At 42.3% G+C, this 17,920-nt stretch overlaps 1 protein-coding gene across 2 annotated transcripts in view; it reads right to left on the bottom strand.

The window, feature by feature from the left end:
• Window positions 1-17,920, bottom strand: part of NPTN (neuroplastin) — a 55,769-nt gene that overhangs the window by 18,639 nt on the left and 19,210 nt on the right. For both annotated transcript variants that reach the window (XM_060005642.1, XM_060005641.1), the window contains exons 2-4: window positions 13,017-13,364; window positions 7,761-7,932; window positions 3,997-4,091 (exon numbers count right to left, since the gene is read on the bottom strand). In XM_060005642.1, coding sequence (XP_059861625.1) covers window positions 3,997-4,091; window positions 7,761-7,932; window positions 13,017-13,364 — 615 coding nt within the window. The remainder of the gene's footprint in view (window positions 1-3,996; window positions 4,092-7,760; window positions 7,933-13,016; window positions 13,365-17,920) is intronic.

The raw sequence follows: 17,920 nt of genomic DNA, 5'->3' as shown, positions 1-17,920 counted from the left end.
GTTCTTATTCTTATTAAGGTAGGTCAGAGTAGCACCCTGAAGAGAGGAAAAGAAGGAACAGGTATGGTTATTTGGGCTATGGTTCATGTTCAAAATGTTCAAGCAGCTTCAAGATATTACTGTTATGCTTTCAGAGACTTTTCAAGTCAGGGCAATTCTGAGACAGAACCAGCTTTGACATCAGCTCGAATTTAAACTATGTCACAACCTCTAAGCATCTCCACCTGTCAAACTAGCTGCCCGTCAAACGAATAAATGAGCACAAAAACACTCTGCATGCTGAAAGTGCTGTACAAACGTGAGAGGTGTATTATTACTCCTAATAATGATATCTGTCACCATCACTATACAGTCCGCCTCAGCCAGTCTGAACTTTGATATATCAGTTGTAAGGCCATGCAACAGAGTAGGAAACAGGGATGCAGGGCAAGGTCACTTCTAGAAATCCTAACATTTAGTCATAATATTCAAATAGCAAGAAAGCTAATAAGTAGGGAGAAGAAAAACAAGATCAATCTTGACTCTCATAGCCACCAAAAGACTGAAATTCAATTGAAATGCCCAATGAGCAGGGAGACATAATGATGGCCCTAATAAAACACCAGACCCAAACCTTCCTGGGGCTGGGATGTACCTTTCACAAGCGGCAATGGCATGTCTGTCGCAGAGGACTTGCTGACCACCAAAATCCTTTTCTAAAAACAGCAATAAAACTCAAACTCCTTGTTTACTGGAGTCACCAAAATGATTGAAGGGTGAGGATAGGGTCTGGAAGTCATGAGAGGTATTTTCTTTTCAAATTTGTCCATTACATAGAAAACTTTAACTTGTTTTTGTGAGCACATTTTTTAATTTTAGAAAAGGAAGACGAAGAGGGAGGGACTAAGGGCTAGAAAAGTTGAATAATTACAGGGATAGAAAATTCAACACCTATTCTTTCACAAATGCTGTATGGTAAGGTGTGGAGTCTCCAGAAGACACAACCTCTGAGGAGTCAAAAAGGAAAGAGAAGCCTCCCCAGAGTTATCTAAGCAGATCCCTGGAGAGGCTGGTTATAGGACCGAGGTCCCACAAGGTCTAGTCATTGCTGTTTCCTCTCCCCCTGGCCAGCCCTGCTCCATCTTCCTCCCCCAGCATCTGCTCAGGTCACCTGCCAAATACCTAAGAAATGTAATCCTCAACAGTAATAGTATCTTCCTGTTTATACTGTGCCTCATTCTTGTCCTTTAAAAAAAGAGAAAGAAAAAACAAACCAACCTTACTTCAGGTGCAAGGCCTTCCCTACCACATGTATATACGACCACCCTCAAAATTCCTTTCTTGACGGGGATCTACAGGCTAAGGTGGAAAAGCACTGCCACCTCAGGTCTGTTCCCAGATATGTGTCCCTCCCTCTGATTCCTTCAGCCTTCTTTTCTTTTGTACATAACAAGTAACTCAAGATTTAGTCATTTGACATATAATGCCCAGTCTCTGGCTAGTCTAAGTCCTTCACTCCCCACAGTGCTGAGCCCAAACAACACCCCAGGGAAGTTTTCAACTGCAGGGAAAGCCAGATGGGGAAGAAGAGGGCTGAGTGTAGAATAAGTGCTAAAGAAATATGTATGTATGGTCTGAATTATATTGCCTTGAAATGTCGATTTAGTTAAAACCACAAATGGAGACTCTCAGAGACTCCTTCTGGCAGAGATCACTTATGTTCCTGAATCCCCTGAATTTCTCTGTTCTTGAGTACAACCACCTCTTGCCTCTCTATTACTCAGCAGAGTTTTTAAATCATTATAGCTATAAAAAGATAACTGTCTCTTACCCCACCCTAGAGGAACTGAGGAAACAAGAGTTTACATGAAAATGCTGTGGGAACAACACATATACCGCTGTAAATTCAAGGCAGTTTTCTACCCCAACCATAATCGGGAGCTAGCTTAGAATGTGATCCTGGGCCTATGGCAAACCCTCCTAAACTTACACAAGAAAAGCCAAGTGTTCAGTCTTTACCAGACCAAACTATCTCTAACCTAAAAGACATTAAGTTTTCAGCTGTTCTCTATCCAGGTGTCAGGGGAGAGAAGGAAGAAAGACTAGAATTCCATATGAATTTTCTTGACAGACTAACCTATCTGCCCAAGCTAGTCACAGAATATGTTTTAGGATTATATAAAACAGAATTCTCTTAAGGTCTACTTCTTTAAAATGAGGATATTAATACCACCTGTCCAATCCACCGCACAGGGTTATTGTACAGTACAAATGCAACGGAGCACAGTACATGCCTTCACTATGGTGAGATACTGTGCCTGTTGTATCTTCCTCGGAAGACACTCCTGACTGCAGCCTCCAGACCACTTCTTATTTGCTAAAGAGAATGTGAGGAAAGATGCCTTTGGGGCCATCGGAACTTCACCTTCTTGAGCAGACAAACCAATGGAAAAATAACTCTCTTTCTACTCCTGAAAGTGCTGCTTAGAAATCATTAACGCTTGATCAATATGATTAGAGTTAGTCAAGACTTCGAATTATATGTAATTATCCTTTAGGCTTGGAGACCTCGATTAACTAGACACTAGACACTCTCCCTCCCTCACCCATCCCATTCCCTCTGCACTTGAACTTTGTGCCAAAAGCTTAGCCTGGAATGTTGCAGGGCCTCAGATCTCATATGAAGGAGTGAAACGTCTCCCCACATAGCTCAGCTCATCCAGGGCCCTTGGCTGGCTTAAGAGAAAACGCTTTATCACACTTTCATCCTCATGTTGAATAAATATGGCACTCTTCAAAAACAGTGATAAACCCAGATCTCTACAAGAAAAGCCACGGAGTTAATCAAATCCTAGGTTCTCTGGCCTGTGTGGACTGTAACCATGCCACTGTGACTCCACCCCTTCAGGTATTTAGAATCGAATCTGGCCACTAGAGGAGGCACTGGCCGTCCTTATGTCAACAAGGACACAAGTTAGGGCAAGTGTCACCAAGACACTACTTTCCTTTAGTAACAACATATAATAGAAACTTTGACTGTGTCTAAGATTTTCTTGAGTCTGAATTTTTAGTCTTCCAAATATTTTAAGGAAAATCTGAATACCTGCTATATATGCCATTCCCATTTCCTAAATTTATCCTTCTACCTTCTAGGGATCACCCTATAGATTTAGAGAACAAGTCTGTCCTTCCTAAGCAAAATGAAAAGGACTAAAAAAGATCCTCACCTCTTCAGTCTGACCTCAAACAGTAGCCCTGCCTCCCCATGGCCATTTTATAAAATGGAAAAACATAGGGATGGGAGTCAAGACCTGGGTTCTATGCTAGCTCTGCCACAAACTCACTGTGTGACAGAGAGCTAGTGGTTTCACTTTTCTGGGTCTCAACTGCTTCTTTGAAATAACACAGGAAAGCTGGGTTAAATGTTAGTCAGCTCTGACTCTTACAGTTCTATTGGCCTTTCTTGCAACCTTCAGCTACAATCTCATCTTTAAGATGCCGGGCACCCAGAGTTTTTATTACAATTCTAATGAATTACCTTACAAAGAGTTTATATTCACCCTGCACACTGTACTTTGCCAAATCCTGGCCCATTGGAGATACCTACATAATACTACTTCAAAGGCTCTATTCTAAGAGCTTTACCTAAGGATGAACCATTATGAAGCTACCAAAATTGAAACATTTTTTGAACTACAAAAACAGAAATTTCATATGGTTCAACCTACTATATTAACTTATTTAATTCCTCTAACCTACCCACGTGCCACGTGTTAGGTTTTACAAATGAGGCAACAGAAGCACAGAGAAGTTAATACTCGCCACGGTCACACAGTGAATGATGGGATTTGGATTTAAACCCGGGCAGTTGAGCTCCTGACCCTTCAGTCCTATCCATAATATTATATTGCCTCCCATTATGAAAACAAGAAAAGCTCAAAGACTGGAAGCCCAGACCAAGTCAGTGTCTCAGAAGCAGAGTGAGAGGCTCACACCGCAGCCTCTGTTGGTTTGTACCTTTTACTTCAATGGTGGCATTTGCTTTAGGAGCACTGAGAAAGTGATATACACAGTGGTATTCGCCTGAATCCTCAGCTCTCGGTTTATTGATCCTGCAGAGATGAGAAGAAAAATCAAGTAAGGAAGCTGGGAACAGTCAAAATACACAACAAAAGGAGAATCAAAGGGGCAACCAGGGACCCTGCTCTCCAAGTCGTGCCCTGACATGCAACTCACCTCCTCCTAACTGAAAGCAAAAACCTCCCTCTGTGTATTAATAATTTACTTCTTACTGGGTGTCAGGAATACAGGTCCCTAACATTAAGATGCTCCAGTCTATTGGGAGAAATAAACTACAAAGCAAGTAATCAAAAGAGAGGGCTGTACAAACTACTATAATCTACACTTAGATACAGAAGATGGAGCCATCACCAAAAAGTTCTTGCTCACCTGGTGGTTCCAGTCAAATAAATAAGAGCAGAAAAAAAGCAAATCTTTTTCTGCGCTTTCCTGAAGACTTTTAGTAGTAGTGTTCTTCCTACCCTGCATTTTAGTAGCATGCCTTTCAATAAGTCTACTAACAGGACATAGGAATATTGGGGGAAAAAATCTGCCATCAGAGCATCAGCCACAGAGATGCAGCTCAGTTCTCAAGACTTTTAGGTGCAGCTAGAACTCAAGGGCCCTGCATGATCTGGCCCCTCCCTAGTGTCATCTCAGCCACTTTCTAGCCCTACAGGTCTCTTTTCAGTTTTTCAATGTGCTGAACTTGTTCCTACCTCAAAACCCTGACACAAGATGCTCCTTTATATAGAATGCTCGTCCCATCACTCTTAGCCTCTTAAGTCCTTTTCCATTGGTCTTGGCTTACATGTCACTTCCACCCCCCAATCTAAGTGACATCCCTCTCCCTGACATTCTCTCTCATACTACACTGTAATTCTTCACGACCCTTATCACAATATGTAATTATTTATTTATGTGATTGTTTGATGAATGTCTGTTTTTCCCTACAGACCAAGTTCTATGTAGATAGGCACTGTTTATTTGGTACACAATTCTATACCCAGCACATACCCTGGTGCCTGGAATACAGTAGAAAAATGAATAAACACATGAATGAACACAAACTTAGACCAAGTTAAGCAGAGTGAAAGGACTGCAAGAAGTATGTATGAAGAGAACAGTACTTCCTCTGAATCCTATAGGGTGATCCTACACAAGCTTTCTTGGCCCTGAAGGTCAGCTTCATATCAGCTCAGTTCATGCTGGCCTAGACACATCCCCCCAAACGTGCAGAAAGGCTGGTGTGTAATTACAGAAAACAGAGAAACATCAGCTTCCAGATGAGAAAATAAACATTATTTCACTCCTACTCTTTTTTTTTTTTTTTTTTTTGCGGTACGCGGGCCTCTCACTGTTGGGGCCTCTCCCGTTGCAGAGCACAGGCTCCGGACGCGCAGGCTCAGTGACCAGGGCTCACGGGCCCAGCCGCTCCGCTCCACATGGGATCTTCCCGGACCGGCGCACAAACCCGTGTCCCCTGCATCGGCAGGCGGATTCTCAACCACTGCGCCACCAGGAAAGCCCCCGCTCCTACTCTTTTGCTCAATGGTTAAAATATAATACTTGCAATGGTCAAATCTCCACTGCACTAATGTATGAGAAAAACGCCTGACCTCAAACACTGGCCAAATGCACTTACTCATCTTACTGTTCATCCCAAAAAAGACTTGAAGAGAGTATGGATGAGGAGAGACATAGCCCACCCACAGGACTGTCTCAGCATACCCACGGCAGCATAAGATTCTAAGAGGAGCTGTCAACAGTCTTCTCAATTTGAACCAAATGCCTATTCTTATATCAATATGCTCCCAATAGGGAAACAGACACCAGTTAGCTGCTCTTAGCAATGTTCCAGAGTTAGGAGGAGCAGCAGCAGCAGCAGCAATATCTTTAGGGCTTAGACTTGACTACAGTAAGTTCCTTGAGAGATGACTCCCAAACTTGGGGCCATGCCTATGGGCTCAAAATCTCCCCACAACATTTCCTTTGACTAGCTATTGGGAAGTAACTAAAGCAAATCAAATATGTCCCCTACAGGCTAAGCAGAAGCAGGGTCTGACACTGGCTCCATGGCCAACTTATTAGGTGGCCCAAGGGACTTATCAGTTGTTACTCTACAAAATGTGAGTTGTTACTCTACAGATTCCCTGAAAAACTCTGACAATGCAGAACACCCCCCGGAGAGCTTCAAATAGGCTGAGGAAAAATACACTACCATGTCTAAAATAGATAGCTAGTGGGAACCTGTGGTATAGCACAGGGAGCTCAGCTCAGTGCTCTGTGATGACCTAGATGGGTAGGAACTGGGGGGTGGGAGGAGGAGGTCCAAGATGGGAGGGGATATATGTATACATATAACTGACTCACTTCATTGTACAGCAGAAACTAACACAACAATGTAAAGCAATTATACTCCAATTAAAAAAAAAAAAGTCGTTCTATAAAGTTAGGTTCAAACTTTACATAAAGTTACAGTTCAAAGCTTTGGGGGGTAACATAGTAAAGACCCAAGAGAAACAAGATTGGACGTGTGGTACCTTGAAAGAGGTATTATAAAAAAACAAACTTGTAAAACTAATAGACAGACCAAGAATAGATGCCTTTTATTCCACTCAGCATCTCTATTTGATTAACCTTTTCCAAACTATGAGGATATAGCTGAGGCTATATTTCCAATTTTATATCAAAAGAAACTACAGTGGAGAGATATTAACTACCTTGCCACGAAATGGTATAATACAGCAGAAGAACAAACAAACAAACAATAAAAAACGGAAAAAAAACAATGACCTAGATTCTAGAAAGTCAGAAGACCTGGAACCTAGCCTTGGTTCTGCAACTTATTAGGTACAGTATGTGGCCTTGAAAGCAGTCAAGCATTATTACTCTTTGAGTCTCAGTTTTCTTATCCAAAAAAAAGGAGGATCCACAAATTAATGTGGGTCAATTAAATAAGGGGTATGAAATGATTTCAATTCTGCAAAATACTGCAGGATGTCCTTGCTACTACTAGGTACACAGGTTTTCCTGGTCTCACTTCAGTGCACTCTTTCTTTGCACTGCATCATCCTGCCAAATAGGATTAGCTGACCCTTTTCAACTAGGAACAAACTATTCTGAAAGGTGAGGTACCAGGTGTTCTAGATATTCCAAAAAAGTACCAAATCTTCAGGTGCTGGGTAACTTCTGCCAGCAAATATCCCCCTTTCATTAAAGGGTATTTCCAGGCCACCATCCTTTTCCAGATCAGTAATGAGCTCTGTATCCACTGGTCCTGATCAGGTTATGGTCATAATAAACACTCCTAAAAGGTAATTCACTAGGAAATCTACTCAGTGGAAATATCACTTAGGGTGATATTGCTCTAAGAGTCCTAGATCAGATTTCAATCTGATTCCTCAAACCACTGGATTTAGTCAAGAGACCTGCATTCTAATTGTGGCTTTTTTATTGACTAGCATTGTTACCCTAAGCAAATCACTCCCGATGCCCTCAGTTGCTCTATCATCATAGTGAAGGGATCTTCTACGGCTCTCAAACCTGGCCACTCATTAGAAATCCTTTCTAGATTCCTGGGCCTCACCCCAGATATACTGGATTAGAGTCTCCAGGGGAGGACCATGTCTCTCCCACATAGCATAATTACAGATTATGAATGTCAAGTAAACTCAACCATGTTCCCTCCCATCTTCCCAGGAGTTGCTAGCCCCTCTCACCTGTATTCCATGTTGCTGGCATTCTTACGAGTGGCAGTCAGTTCTACCCCATTCTTTGTCCAGTAGCTGTATGTAAGGGTGTGAGAGTTGGAGGTGAGGTTACACTGCAGGGTGACAGGGGGCGCAGGGCTTTCTCGAATAATGACTTCTTCACTGGTGACAATCCTTGGCTCTGTAATAAGAGTGCACAATGATAGGGAGCCACAGTTCCATGCTCTGCAGCCCTGGCCTGAGAGTTGGATGGGGTAGGTTGGGGAGACTAGAAGAGGGAGGGCAGACAGGACCACATGAGGAATTTCACTTTGCCACTTTGGAGGAAGTCAAGAAAGGAAAAACAATGATTATAAGCAAATGACCACTAGCGCAGACAACAGCCTGAAGACCAGTTGGCCTAGACGTGAAAAGAATGGGAGTATTATGGATGCTTGCACTGGCAACAGTACGCTTTTGAATACCACCATTTTATGAGATAAGAACCACCAACCAATTCGGCTTCAATTAGAAAATCAGGCTCCACTTTGCAGCTCTGAAGACAAAGGCAATAGGCAATATCATTTAGATAACTAATAAACTTCCTGCCTTGAAACAGTAATAGTTATAATTAGGCATATATGGCTTTTCCCACATTTAAATCTGATAAATCTATGGCAAAACAGCCTGGCCATTAATTATGCAGAAAAAGACAATGTAGATCCTAAAAGCAAATTTCCTATTGAAAGTCTATTGCATTTTCCAAATTTTGCCGAGAGAAAACTGTTAAGGAACCATAAGTTCTTCTCTCCAGCCCATATTTTACTCCAAAGACAAAATTTTTTCAGAATTGCACTTTAAAACACTTTCCATTCTAAGATAATCATAACTAGAATGTGGTACATGTTGGTATGGTGGGCTCCTAGAATTTTAGAGCTGAAAGGCCCTTAAGAGTTCAATGAATCCCACTCTTTAAGAGCTAGAAAGGTACAATGACTTGTGAAAGGCCATAATTATCATTAGTGACAAAGCTGGGCCTAGAAAACACATCTGACCGAATTCTTTATCCCTCCTCCTCCAACCCAAAAACATCCCCATACACCTTCCACCCTAGGGCAAGTTATATACTTCATCTTCTGGTTCTACCTGGGCTTAGATAACCTGGGATCACTCATTTGGTATCTACAAAAATAACCTATTTGAGTCAAATATTATAACACATTGAGCAGAAATTTTTTAAAGCACACTATATCAATACCGTTACTGGAAGGTTCATAAAGCACTTTGAATTCCATCACTGTATTAAAGTTTTGAAGTTTGTTTATTGTCTTTTGTCGTTATTTATCTTTAATCATTTCCCATGGTTAGTTCTTTTTCTACTCTTGGTCAAACATTTTCAGGTAAAGTCTAAACTAGCCATCTTTTCCAATCCACAATCAGAGGTATTTGCTCTTTTACTTTTCTTCCAATTCTTTCTCAGAAATCCTTGACTAACTTCCCATTTCCCTGAACCTGGCTACTTCCTGTCTACAAGTCTGTAGCAGCTCCCTGACAACATTTTATAAAGTATAGTGCTGACTCTTAACTCTTGAAGACAAAACTCTCTCCCTTCGCTGGAACTAAGCTTTGTTCATTGTGCAGGAAGCAGGAGAGGACGGAGACGTCATGGGACACTTGAAAAATGTAATGCCCAAGCACCTCCTAATCAGTGTAACATTGTAGAGTTCATATCGTCAAAGAAACTTGTGATAAATAAAGCAAATCCTCAAGTTTGCTCAAGTAAATTCGTTCTAATTATTTTCCAACTCTGGCAAAAGGATAGTGGTTATCTTTCATTCAGCACTGGTCCTTATCCGTAACATCAAAAAGGGTCTCTATGTACAGATAATGGAGGCATAGCAGCTACTAAGACAGAAGCAGATGCATGTAAACATTAGCGCAGTGGTGTCCCATGGTTTCCAAAACACACTGGACAGAAGCCAAATCCCTGGGCCTTAAGTCGAGCAGAACAGCTGCAAACCCTGCAATGGAAGGCGCACACACACCATCGGCAGAAAGCACCACAATTTCAGGAAAATCAAAACCAAGCAAAAACAAAAGCGATAAAAAGAGAGAACCAGTACTCCACAGAAATTAAAAAAATATAAAGGCAACATTAAAACCCAAACACACTTTTAGGTTTTTACTGAATTTTTATTATTCAATTTTATTTTCTGTCCCATTTGGGACTCGCCTTCTGGTTCTTCCTCTCAGACTGCACTGAGAAAGGGTAAACTCTGAGGCCAAGAGCTTCCAGATGCTTAAATTACAAGGAGGCCAAAGCAAATGCTACTCTTACCTGTGGTGATGCAAATGACCACCGCAGCTCAGTGAGATTAAGAAGGTGATGAAAGCAACCTGGTAGACTTTCTGCCAAGAATTCTCAGAAGGCAAAGGAAAGCACTTTTTCCCTTAAGATCCAGGAGAGAGTCAGCTGGGAGCAAGTCAATAATTTTAATAGGTTTAAATATGATTCTGCACCATAGGAGGGCTGTGGGGTGGGGTAACCTTCCTCCTGTAATTGCCGTATACGGAAACCAGTGCTAGACCAAGCTCCTTGGCCTCGGTGCCACATCTGCATTCTGCACCAGGATGAAGGTGGGGGGGTTTTATTTCTGATCGAACACTGGTGGTCGAGCATTGCCCATGATAGTCCAAGAGAGATGAACATTTAGGAGAAGCTGAAAAATTCTTACCTGCCACTTACTCCTATTTAGAAGCACTGGTTAGGAGACCCTTACTTACCCTAGCCATCATTCATATGTAGAACATGCTATGGACAGAGAGAGAACCTAAAAACTGGGCACGCTTCTCTTCCTGCCTTACATTACTGCCAGGAGGTCATTTTTTTTTTTGCGGTACGCGGGCCTCTCACTGTTGTGGCCTCTCCCGTTGCGGAGCACAGGCTCCGGACGCACAGGCTCAGCGGCCACGGCTCACGGGCCTAGCCGCTCCACAGCATGTGGGATCTTCCCGGACCGGGGCACGAACCCGTGTCCCCTGCAACGGCAGGCGGACTCTCAACCACTGCGCCACCAGGGAAGCCCAGGAGGTCATTCTTAGATAGAAAATTTCAACTTCCCCTTGGAGACAAATGTCCTTGAGGGCGCTGAAATCATAAAAAAATCCAATTAGAGTGGCGTTCAGGGTGTTGAAAAAAAAAAGAAGCCTGGCTCTCTAAAACAGTTAACTAGCGTCAACTGATTGACGGGGAGGTCTGGGGAGAGTCTGAACTAGCCAGGGTTTGTTTCAACCACATGCAGACACCCCAAAGTTAGGAAGCTTATTTCTAAGTAAACTGGGAGACTGCTGTATACTCTCGAGATTGAGAGGTAGGTACCCCAAAGCCGCATCTTCTTCTAGACCCAAGGCATGACCTTTTAACTATGAGTCTACCTGAGTCAGGCTCCTGCAAGTACAAGTACCAAATGCCCAGCCCAGTCCATGCCTACAAACTTCTGCAGAGCTTTGTGGCCGTTTGGGTAATTCTGCTTTTACAAGGAAAGGAGCAAGGGGGCAGGAGAAGGAGGCGTGCAAGGGAAAAAATCGTTAAATAAAAGAAAAATCACTGGGTTAATGTTCCCCATTTTCACATAGACAAGGTTTTCTTTTTCCCTTTCCAGAAGCAGGTTCTCTAATTCAACAGTGCCAACTGCAGCAGCCTCTAACTCTACTCTAAGTCCTCTTCATAGGCATCTTCTGAGTTGCTATAAAGAACAGACAAGTAACTTGCTATTTTCCATAGAAATATATAGATTCAAGGCCCATGTCAGATTACCTCCTGTGTTATTACCAATATCCTCATAAATGTAATTTACTATTTTTATTTACTCTCTAAATCAATCAGTTCTTTAAGCCTGAACTGGCTCTAGGGACTCCTACTGAGTCCTTGACAAGAAGGTGAAAAACCCAGAAGATCTTTCCATTAAATGGAGAATGCTTCCTCAACTATAATAAGGACAGATATGGGCTAGAACTCTTTCTGGCCAGAAGCACTGGCTCTGTGGTGGCTTCTCCCTCCCTCTCCTTCCCACCATACAAGCAGCAAGACACTATCCAGAAAGAGGTGGCCACAAAAGCTCCTGTGTCTGATGTTTTACTTGTACCTGCTACTACAGATGAAGGGAAGGATTCTGAGCCAACTGCTCAGCTCACTGTTACCACACAGAGGAACAGGGTTGGAATTTAGTTTCCTTTTTTAAGACACAAGAAAGGCCAGTGTGAATGGCTTCCAAACTATTTCTGGGGTTGCCAGCCTCTGGAATGATAGTGTGGCAGTGACTGCTGTGCCAACAGTCAGTCATCAGAGTCAAACTATCTGTCAACAGATCCAACTCTGACTTTGAAACAGCATGATGGGGTTTTAAAAAATACTTTGCAGCTTAGAGTCACCTGGCTCCTAACAGCAAGACATAAGGAGGAAATCTCAGGCTGCTGCTTTTAAGAGAATAGGAGACTAGCTGGGCAGGACCAGTGAGGAGTAATACTGCTGCAGTGGAGGGCTGTTATCAGAGAAGCACATGCCACTGTTTTAGAAAAGAAAAAGAGCTAGAACTATGGAAATATCCAAGCTTACATGCCACCCAACAACCAAAACACATCACCACACCACACTCATGGCAACATTCCCATCACAGAACAGGATGACACTAAGTCACAGTGAGGGAAGAGGCTGGGCAGACACAAACTTAAAACCATAGAGGTGAAGGCAGCTACTCAGAGAGCTTCAAACAGATGAACAGAAGAAATAAAAAGTAGTTAGACTGGGGAGAGAAATAAAAATAGAAAGGCATCAAAGAATAAATCAGCAAAAGGATAGCAGAAAACCTACTACAAAATTAAAGTAGAGGGAAAGAAACAATTCAACACTATCCTGGTTTTGTGAGTTTTAAGTGTTTTTTTTTTTTTTTTCTTGTTGTTAGCCTCCCCAGTTCTCCCTCCCCACCTCTTCCCAATGCAGATGATTTTGGACAATCACAGATTTCCCCAAGTTCTTTGTTCCTGAGGAGAAAGACACAGAGAAGGGTTGGGGGATAAGGGAGGTAAAGAGGACAGCAAAGAAGAAAAATAAAATTTGCCACAAATATTTTCATACACTACAACCAGAAGGATCGTGGGTTTGAAAAAACGAAGACAAGGGGTGGGGTGAGTGATCATACTGGGGAAGAGGGAAAGGAAGCAGAAGGGAAGGGTCATCGGGCCACCTCTAGTGACTACAGTACTACTACTGTAGGGTGCTGGACTCACTCTGAAGGACGCTTATGGTGGCCTGGGCTCGAATCCATGTTATGGAAGGGTTTTGCCTCAAGTCATTCCTCTTGGGGTCGTTGCTGGCCCTGCACTCGTAAGTCCCAGAGTCCTCCAAGGTGAGCCGGGTTATTCTCAGCACACTCACGCCGTTTGACCCGTAGGCGGTGTTTACGGTGACACGGCGCTTCCGAGCACCGTCCCACAGCTGTCTGAAAGACTCTGCCCGGTTGACTTCTGCGTACCACCACTGGATCTCTGGCGTGGGGCTCCCGACCACGTCACAGTACAGCTCAAAGGCGTCCCCAGTGAGCTTAGTTTCTGACATGGGCGACTTGACAAACCCAGCTAGAGGGAGGGGGAGCAGGAATGCAGTGACAGGCCAATCAGAAAAAAAAAAAGAATCAACAGGTGTTAATAGTAATTTAAAGGAAAGAAAAGAAAAGAAAAGAAAAAAGCAAATGAGCTGCAAAGAACAAAAAGGATTCATTTTTAAACTATAAAGAGACAGTAAACAGCATTTCATACAAGCTTTTAGAAGAAGAACCACCCTGGGAAGCTTATGAAGCAAAGGCAGGCTAATTACAAGCTGGGGCAGCCCAGGTGCTGGCCAGGCAGAAGCAAGCCCACTGGAAAGCGTTTTAGCAATGGGCCCAGCCAGTTGGAATGAGAAAGCCTCAGGTCTCGGGGAAATCTCTTTCCTTAGAGCACAAACCATTACCTTTCCAAACTCAGGCAAGTGATGAAAGATAACCGCAAGTGGCAACAGGTTATATGCAAGTCAGGATCTCTCTTTTGGATGGGTGAACACTTCATTAGAGATGCAATGTCTTTTATGGGTCACAACAAGAAGTGTTAACTGACCTACTGACACCTTCTTTTGGGAGTCAGAGTCCAAATTTCAACTGAAAGGCTAGCAAATTTCTCTCATGCAGGATCCTATCCTGAATTCAGGTTAGACTTTCCCCACATCCTCTTCTTCCCTGGGCCCATGGCAAACAACCCAATTGTCTGTGAAGCAGCCTCTACCTGAATGCAGACCCTCAGGCACAGGAGAGCAAGACAATCTGTACTTCAGAGTAAGAAATACTATGGGGGTCAGCTCAGGAGTAAAACCAACAGTAACAGTAACTCAACTCATTGCCAGTGTCTGGAGGGACTATGCCCTCCATAATCCCATAAATTTATACAACTAGAAAAATCTTCTGAAAAGTCAGTCTTAAAAATAACCATGGGATAAAAACAAAAATAAAAACAAAACAAAACAAAAAAATAACCATGGCATTTGACAGGCTCTCTTCACATAATTTAGTTGCCTGGCTTCTAGAGGCCAGATCAAAAAGAATGAGAACTGTACAATGATGAATTAAACTAAACTCTATGGTGAAGGCTAGGCTTCAACAACATTGCCAGGCACTGCCCAGGAACTAAAAGTTGATGCTTACTTCCAACGGCCCATAATTTGCTTGAGGTTACACTTCCATAAGACAAGGTGGCAATGGCAAAAAGAGAGTGAAAAAAAAATCCAGACTTACTGGAAGAACTTGGAGTGGGGTCCATATCACAGTGCAAGCATACTCTCTCTCACCCATTTACTCCACCACCAAGGGTTCATTCCGCATTTTTACCAATTCAGGCTAAGGTAATTCAGTATCTAAAGTACAGGTGAGAAGCTAAAAGAGGGTACTCTGAGTCACTCTTGGGACCAAGCCAGATCCTCTGCAATGAGCAGAGTGGGGCCAGTATCTACCAACATCAGGTTGAGAATATTTCACAGGAGAGGTATGAATTCAATGGAAGTTTTCCTACAGACCAAAAGCCAAGGATATAATGGGGCTGGCTGAAAATGCAGGTTGCTAAGTGGAAATTTTTCTGTTTATATCCATAGAAGTATTTGCCTTTGGAGATAAACTCTACACCAGGGACCTCAGAACCCTAAGGGAGGTACTACACTTACTCAAGTAGAGGTCAAGAACTCCAAATTCATACTAGTCTTTCAATTCATAAAAGATTCAGAGTCTGGGAAGGACAGGAAGCAGTAATTAACAGCCTTAGATTAACTGTTCTGCCTTCAAATGCTACTCTAAACTAGCATTTTGAGATGCAATGTCAGTTCCTTGAAAGGAACTAGCTATGAGAGGCCCCAAGAAGCCAAAAAGATATCATTCTCAGATGCAGGGGAAGTTTTAGAATTCCAGCAGGGAGACACCAAGCCCCTGCAAGAAAAGCTGAGCTCACTTCCAGATAAAGGGGTACCCAAGAAGCTATGTTTTAGTCTTACAAACTGCCACCTGCCCACCTGTCAAAGTCAATGCCAACTAATATAGAGAGAGAAGGAAGCTGGTTTTGTTCATTTTACTACTGGTTCAATCACTAAAGAAAACTGGTTATCAGTAAATCCCTAGAGAGCAGTAAAAAGTATTACTGTTTTAATCATATTCTTGATCACTAAGTGGAAATCACAAATGCTTATTCTCACATTCTCTGTGAACTGGGGGAGTTTATGTCCTCTCGAATGCTGTGATTATGTGCTTGATTATGCTCTAGAAATATGCTGCTAGTGGATCTGTTCTGTATTTTTTCTCCCTTCTTCTAAATTGCACTTCAAAACAAGCTTAGATTTAAGCCTGTTCATCCAATATACTAACCACGCTAACATAAAAGGAATGCCTGCAAGTATGTCCAGAAACACCAAGAACCCATCCAATTCCAATATAATCACAAATCCCAACGCACCACAATTCAAAGGTAGCCGAGAAACAGTCTGAACACAATTCCCCACTGCAGAGAACCAAGAAAGTCACTCAAACTGACACTGCAACCCCTGGACAAGACACTCCTAAGGAAGAAGGAATGCTCATCTGATTTAGTTCAGTTTTCTACTTGCATACAGGACAAGAGGACCAAGTTGAAAATGTCCTTTGAATTAGTAAATTATATGATATATATTTACGCAAACTCACCTAAAAACAAAAGTAAAAATCCCTTAAACACTAACAGACATCTATCTGTGCTCTCTTTGACAGCTATTACTAGTATTACTTATCATTAGACATGTATATCAACAGGTAACATTTTCTAAGTATGTGTTATGTGTTAGACGATGTACTAATAAGCACTTTTACATGATCTCATTTAATCCTCACAACATGACATAGGTGCCATTATAATCCCCTTCAAGATGTGGAAACTAAGGCCCAAAAAAGTTGAGTACTTTTCCCACAGTTATAAGCTAATAGTGAAAGAGTCTGGACTGGAATCCAGGTGTGTCCAAAGCCAAAGCATGGTCTCCTAACACTTTCCACAACTGCAGTCAATGCGCCTCACTGGGCCAGGAAAGTTTTTTGTAGTTAAAGTTACAGATATTTTTGTCACCACTTAAATGTAATTAATTAATTAATAATTTCTGGCTATGAAAAGCCAGGACCCCTCCATCTGAATGTGCAGCACACTACAATCACTAACTCCTTAAAATTATAATTCTATGAAAGAATGGAGATAGAACTGCACAGAATCAAAGAGGTCCTAAAGCAATTCTGTTTGTGTGTGCGTGTGTGCGTGTGTGTGTGTGTGTGTGTGTGTGTGTGTGTGTTGGGGAAGGGGGAGAGAAGAGTGAGAAAACAAAAGATGGTTCAGAAGCAAGACTTCCCCATAGTGCTGATGATTGCACCACTCTTCTCTTGAAAAGCCTGGCTTCATAGGAAAGAGTTTAAAAAAGACATTACAGACAATTCTCTGGTGGTGTGGTCAGTGGCCAAATTAATAAAGGGCAGCACCTGAAATTTTTATAAAACTTAACAGTTTAACATACATTCAATCTGTTGTTAAAAAGAACTAAGATCCTTCTTGTGGTAAATTTAGTAAGCCTATCTAGAAACAGCCTATCAATAACACTTTCTTAAAATTAAATATACTTCCAGACAATGGAATATTATTCAGTGCTAAAAAGAAATGGGCTATTAAGCCAGGGAAAGACATGGAGGAACCTTAAATGCACAAAGCAAATCTAAAAAAGGCTACATACTATATGATTCCAACTATATGACATTCTGGGAAAGGCAAAACTATGGAAATGGCAAAAAGATCACTGGTTGCCAGGGGCTAAGGGGGAGGTGGGATGAATAGGTGGACCTCAAAGAATGTTTAGGGCAGTGAAACTATTCTCTAGTAATAATGGTGGATATATGGCATTATACATTTGTCAAAACCTGTAGAAGGTACAACACCAAGAATGAGCTCTAACGTAAACTACGGACTTTGGGTGATAATGATGTGTCAACGTAGGTTCATCAATTGTATCTAATGTACCACTCTGGTAGGGATGGTGTTAGTGGAGGAGGCTGTAAGTGTGCGTGTGGGCAGGGGATATGTGGGAACTCTACTTTCTGCTCAATTTTGCTGTAAACCTAAAAGCACTCTAAAAAATAAAGTCTATTTAAAAAATTAAATATACTAACTGAAAATACTTATAACTATGTACACAGATTTATTTGCCCTTGGGATTGAGTGTATCTGACTGCAGATAATTTTTTTTTTTTTTGCAGTATGTGGGCCTCTCACTGTTGTGGCCTCTCCCGTTGCGGAGCACAGGCTCTGGACGCGCAGGCTCAGAGGCCATGGCTCACAGGCCCAGCCGCTCCGTGGCATGTGGGATCTTCCCAGACCAGGGCACGAACCCGTGTCCCCTGCATCAGCAGGCGGACTCTCAACCACTGTGCCACCAGCGAAGCCCTAAAATTTTTAATGATACATAAGTGCACAACTACCTTTGAGCAATGAGAATTCAGTTTTGCCCAGACAAGCTAAGTAACATCCACCTATGTTGTGTTTCTGATGCAAGCACAGAAAACACAGGGCTCTTTTCTAGCCTATAAATCGTCTTAAACCTTGAGATCACCCTGATC

The sequence above is a fragment of the Delphinus delphis genome, chromosome 2 (genome assembly GCF_949987515.2).
Source record: "Delphinus delphis chromosome 2, mDelDel1.2, whole genome shotgun sequence".
NCBI classification, from domain to species: domain Eukaryota; kingdom Metazoa; phylum Chordata; class Mammalia; order Artiodactyla; family Delphinidae; genus Delphinus; species Delphinus delphis.
Note: the sequence above shows the minus strand (reverse complement) of the source record. Positions and strands in the feature narration are given on the sequence as shown.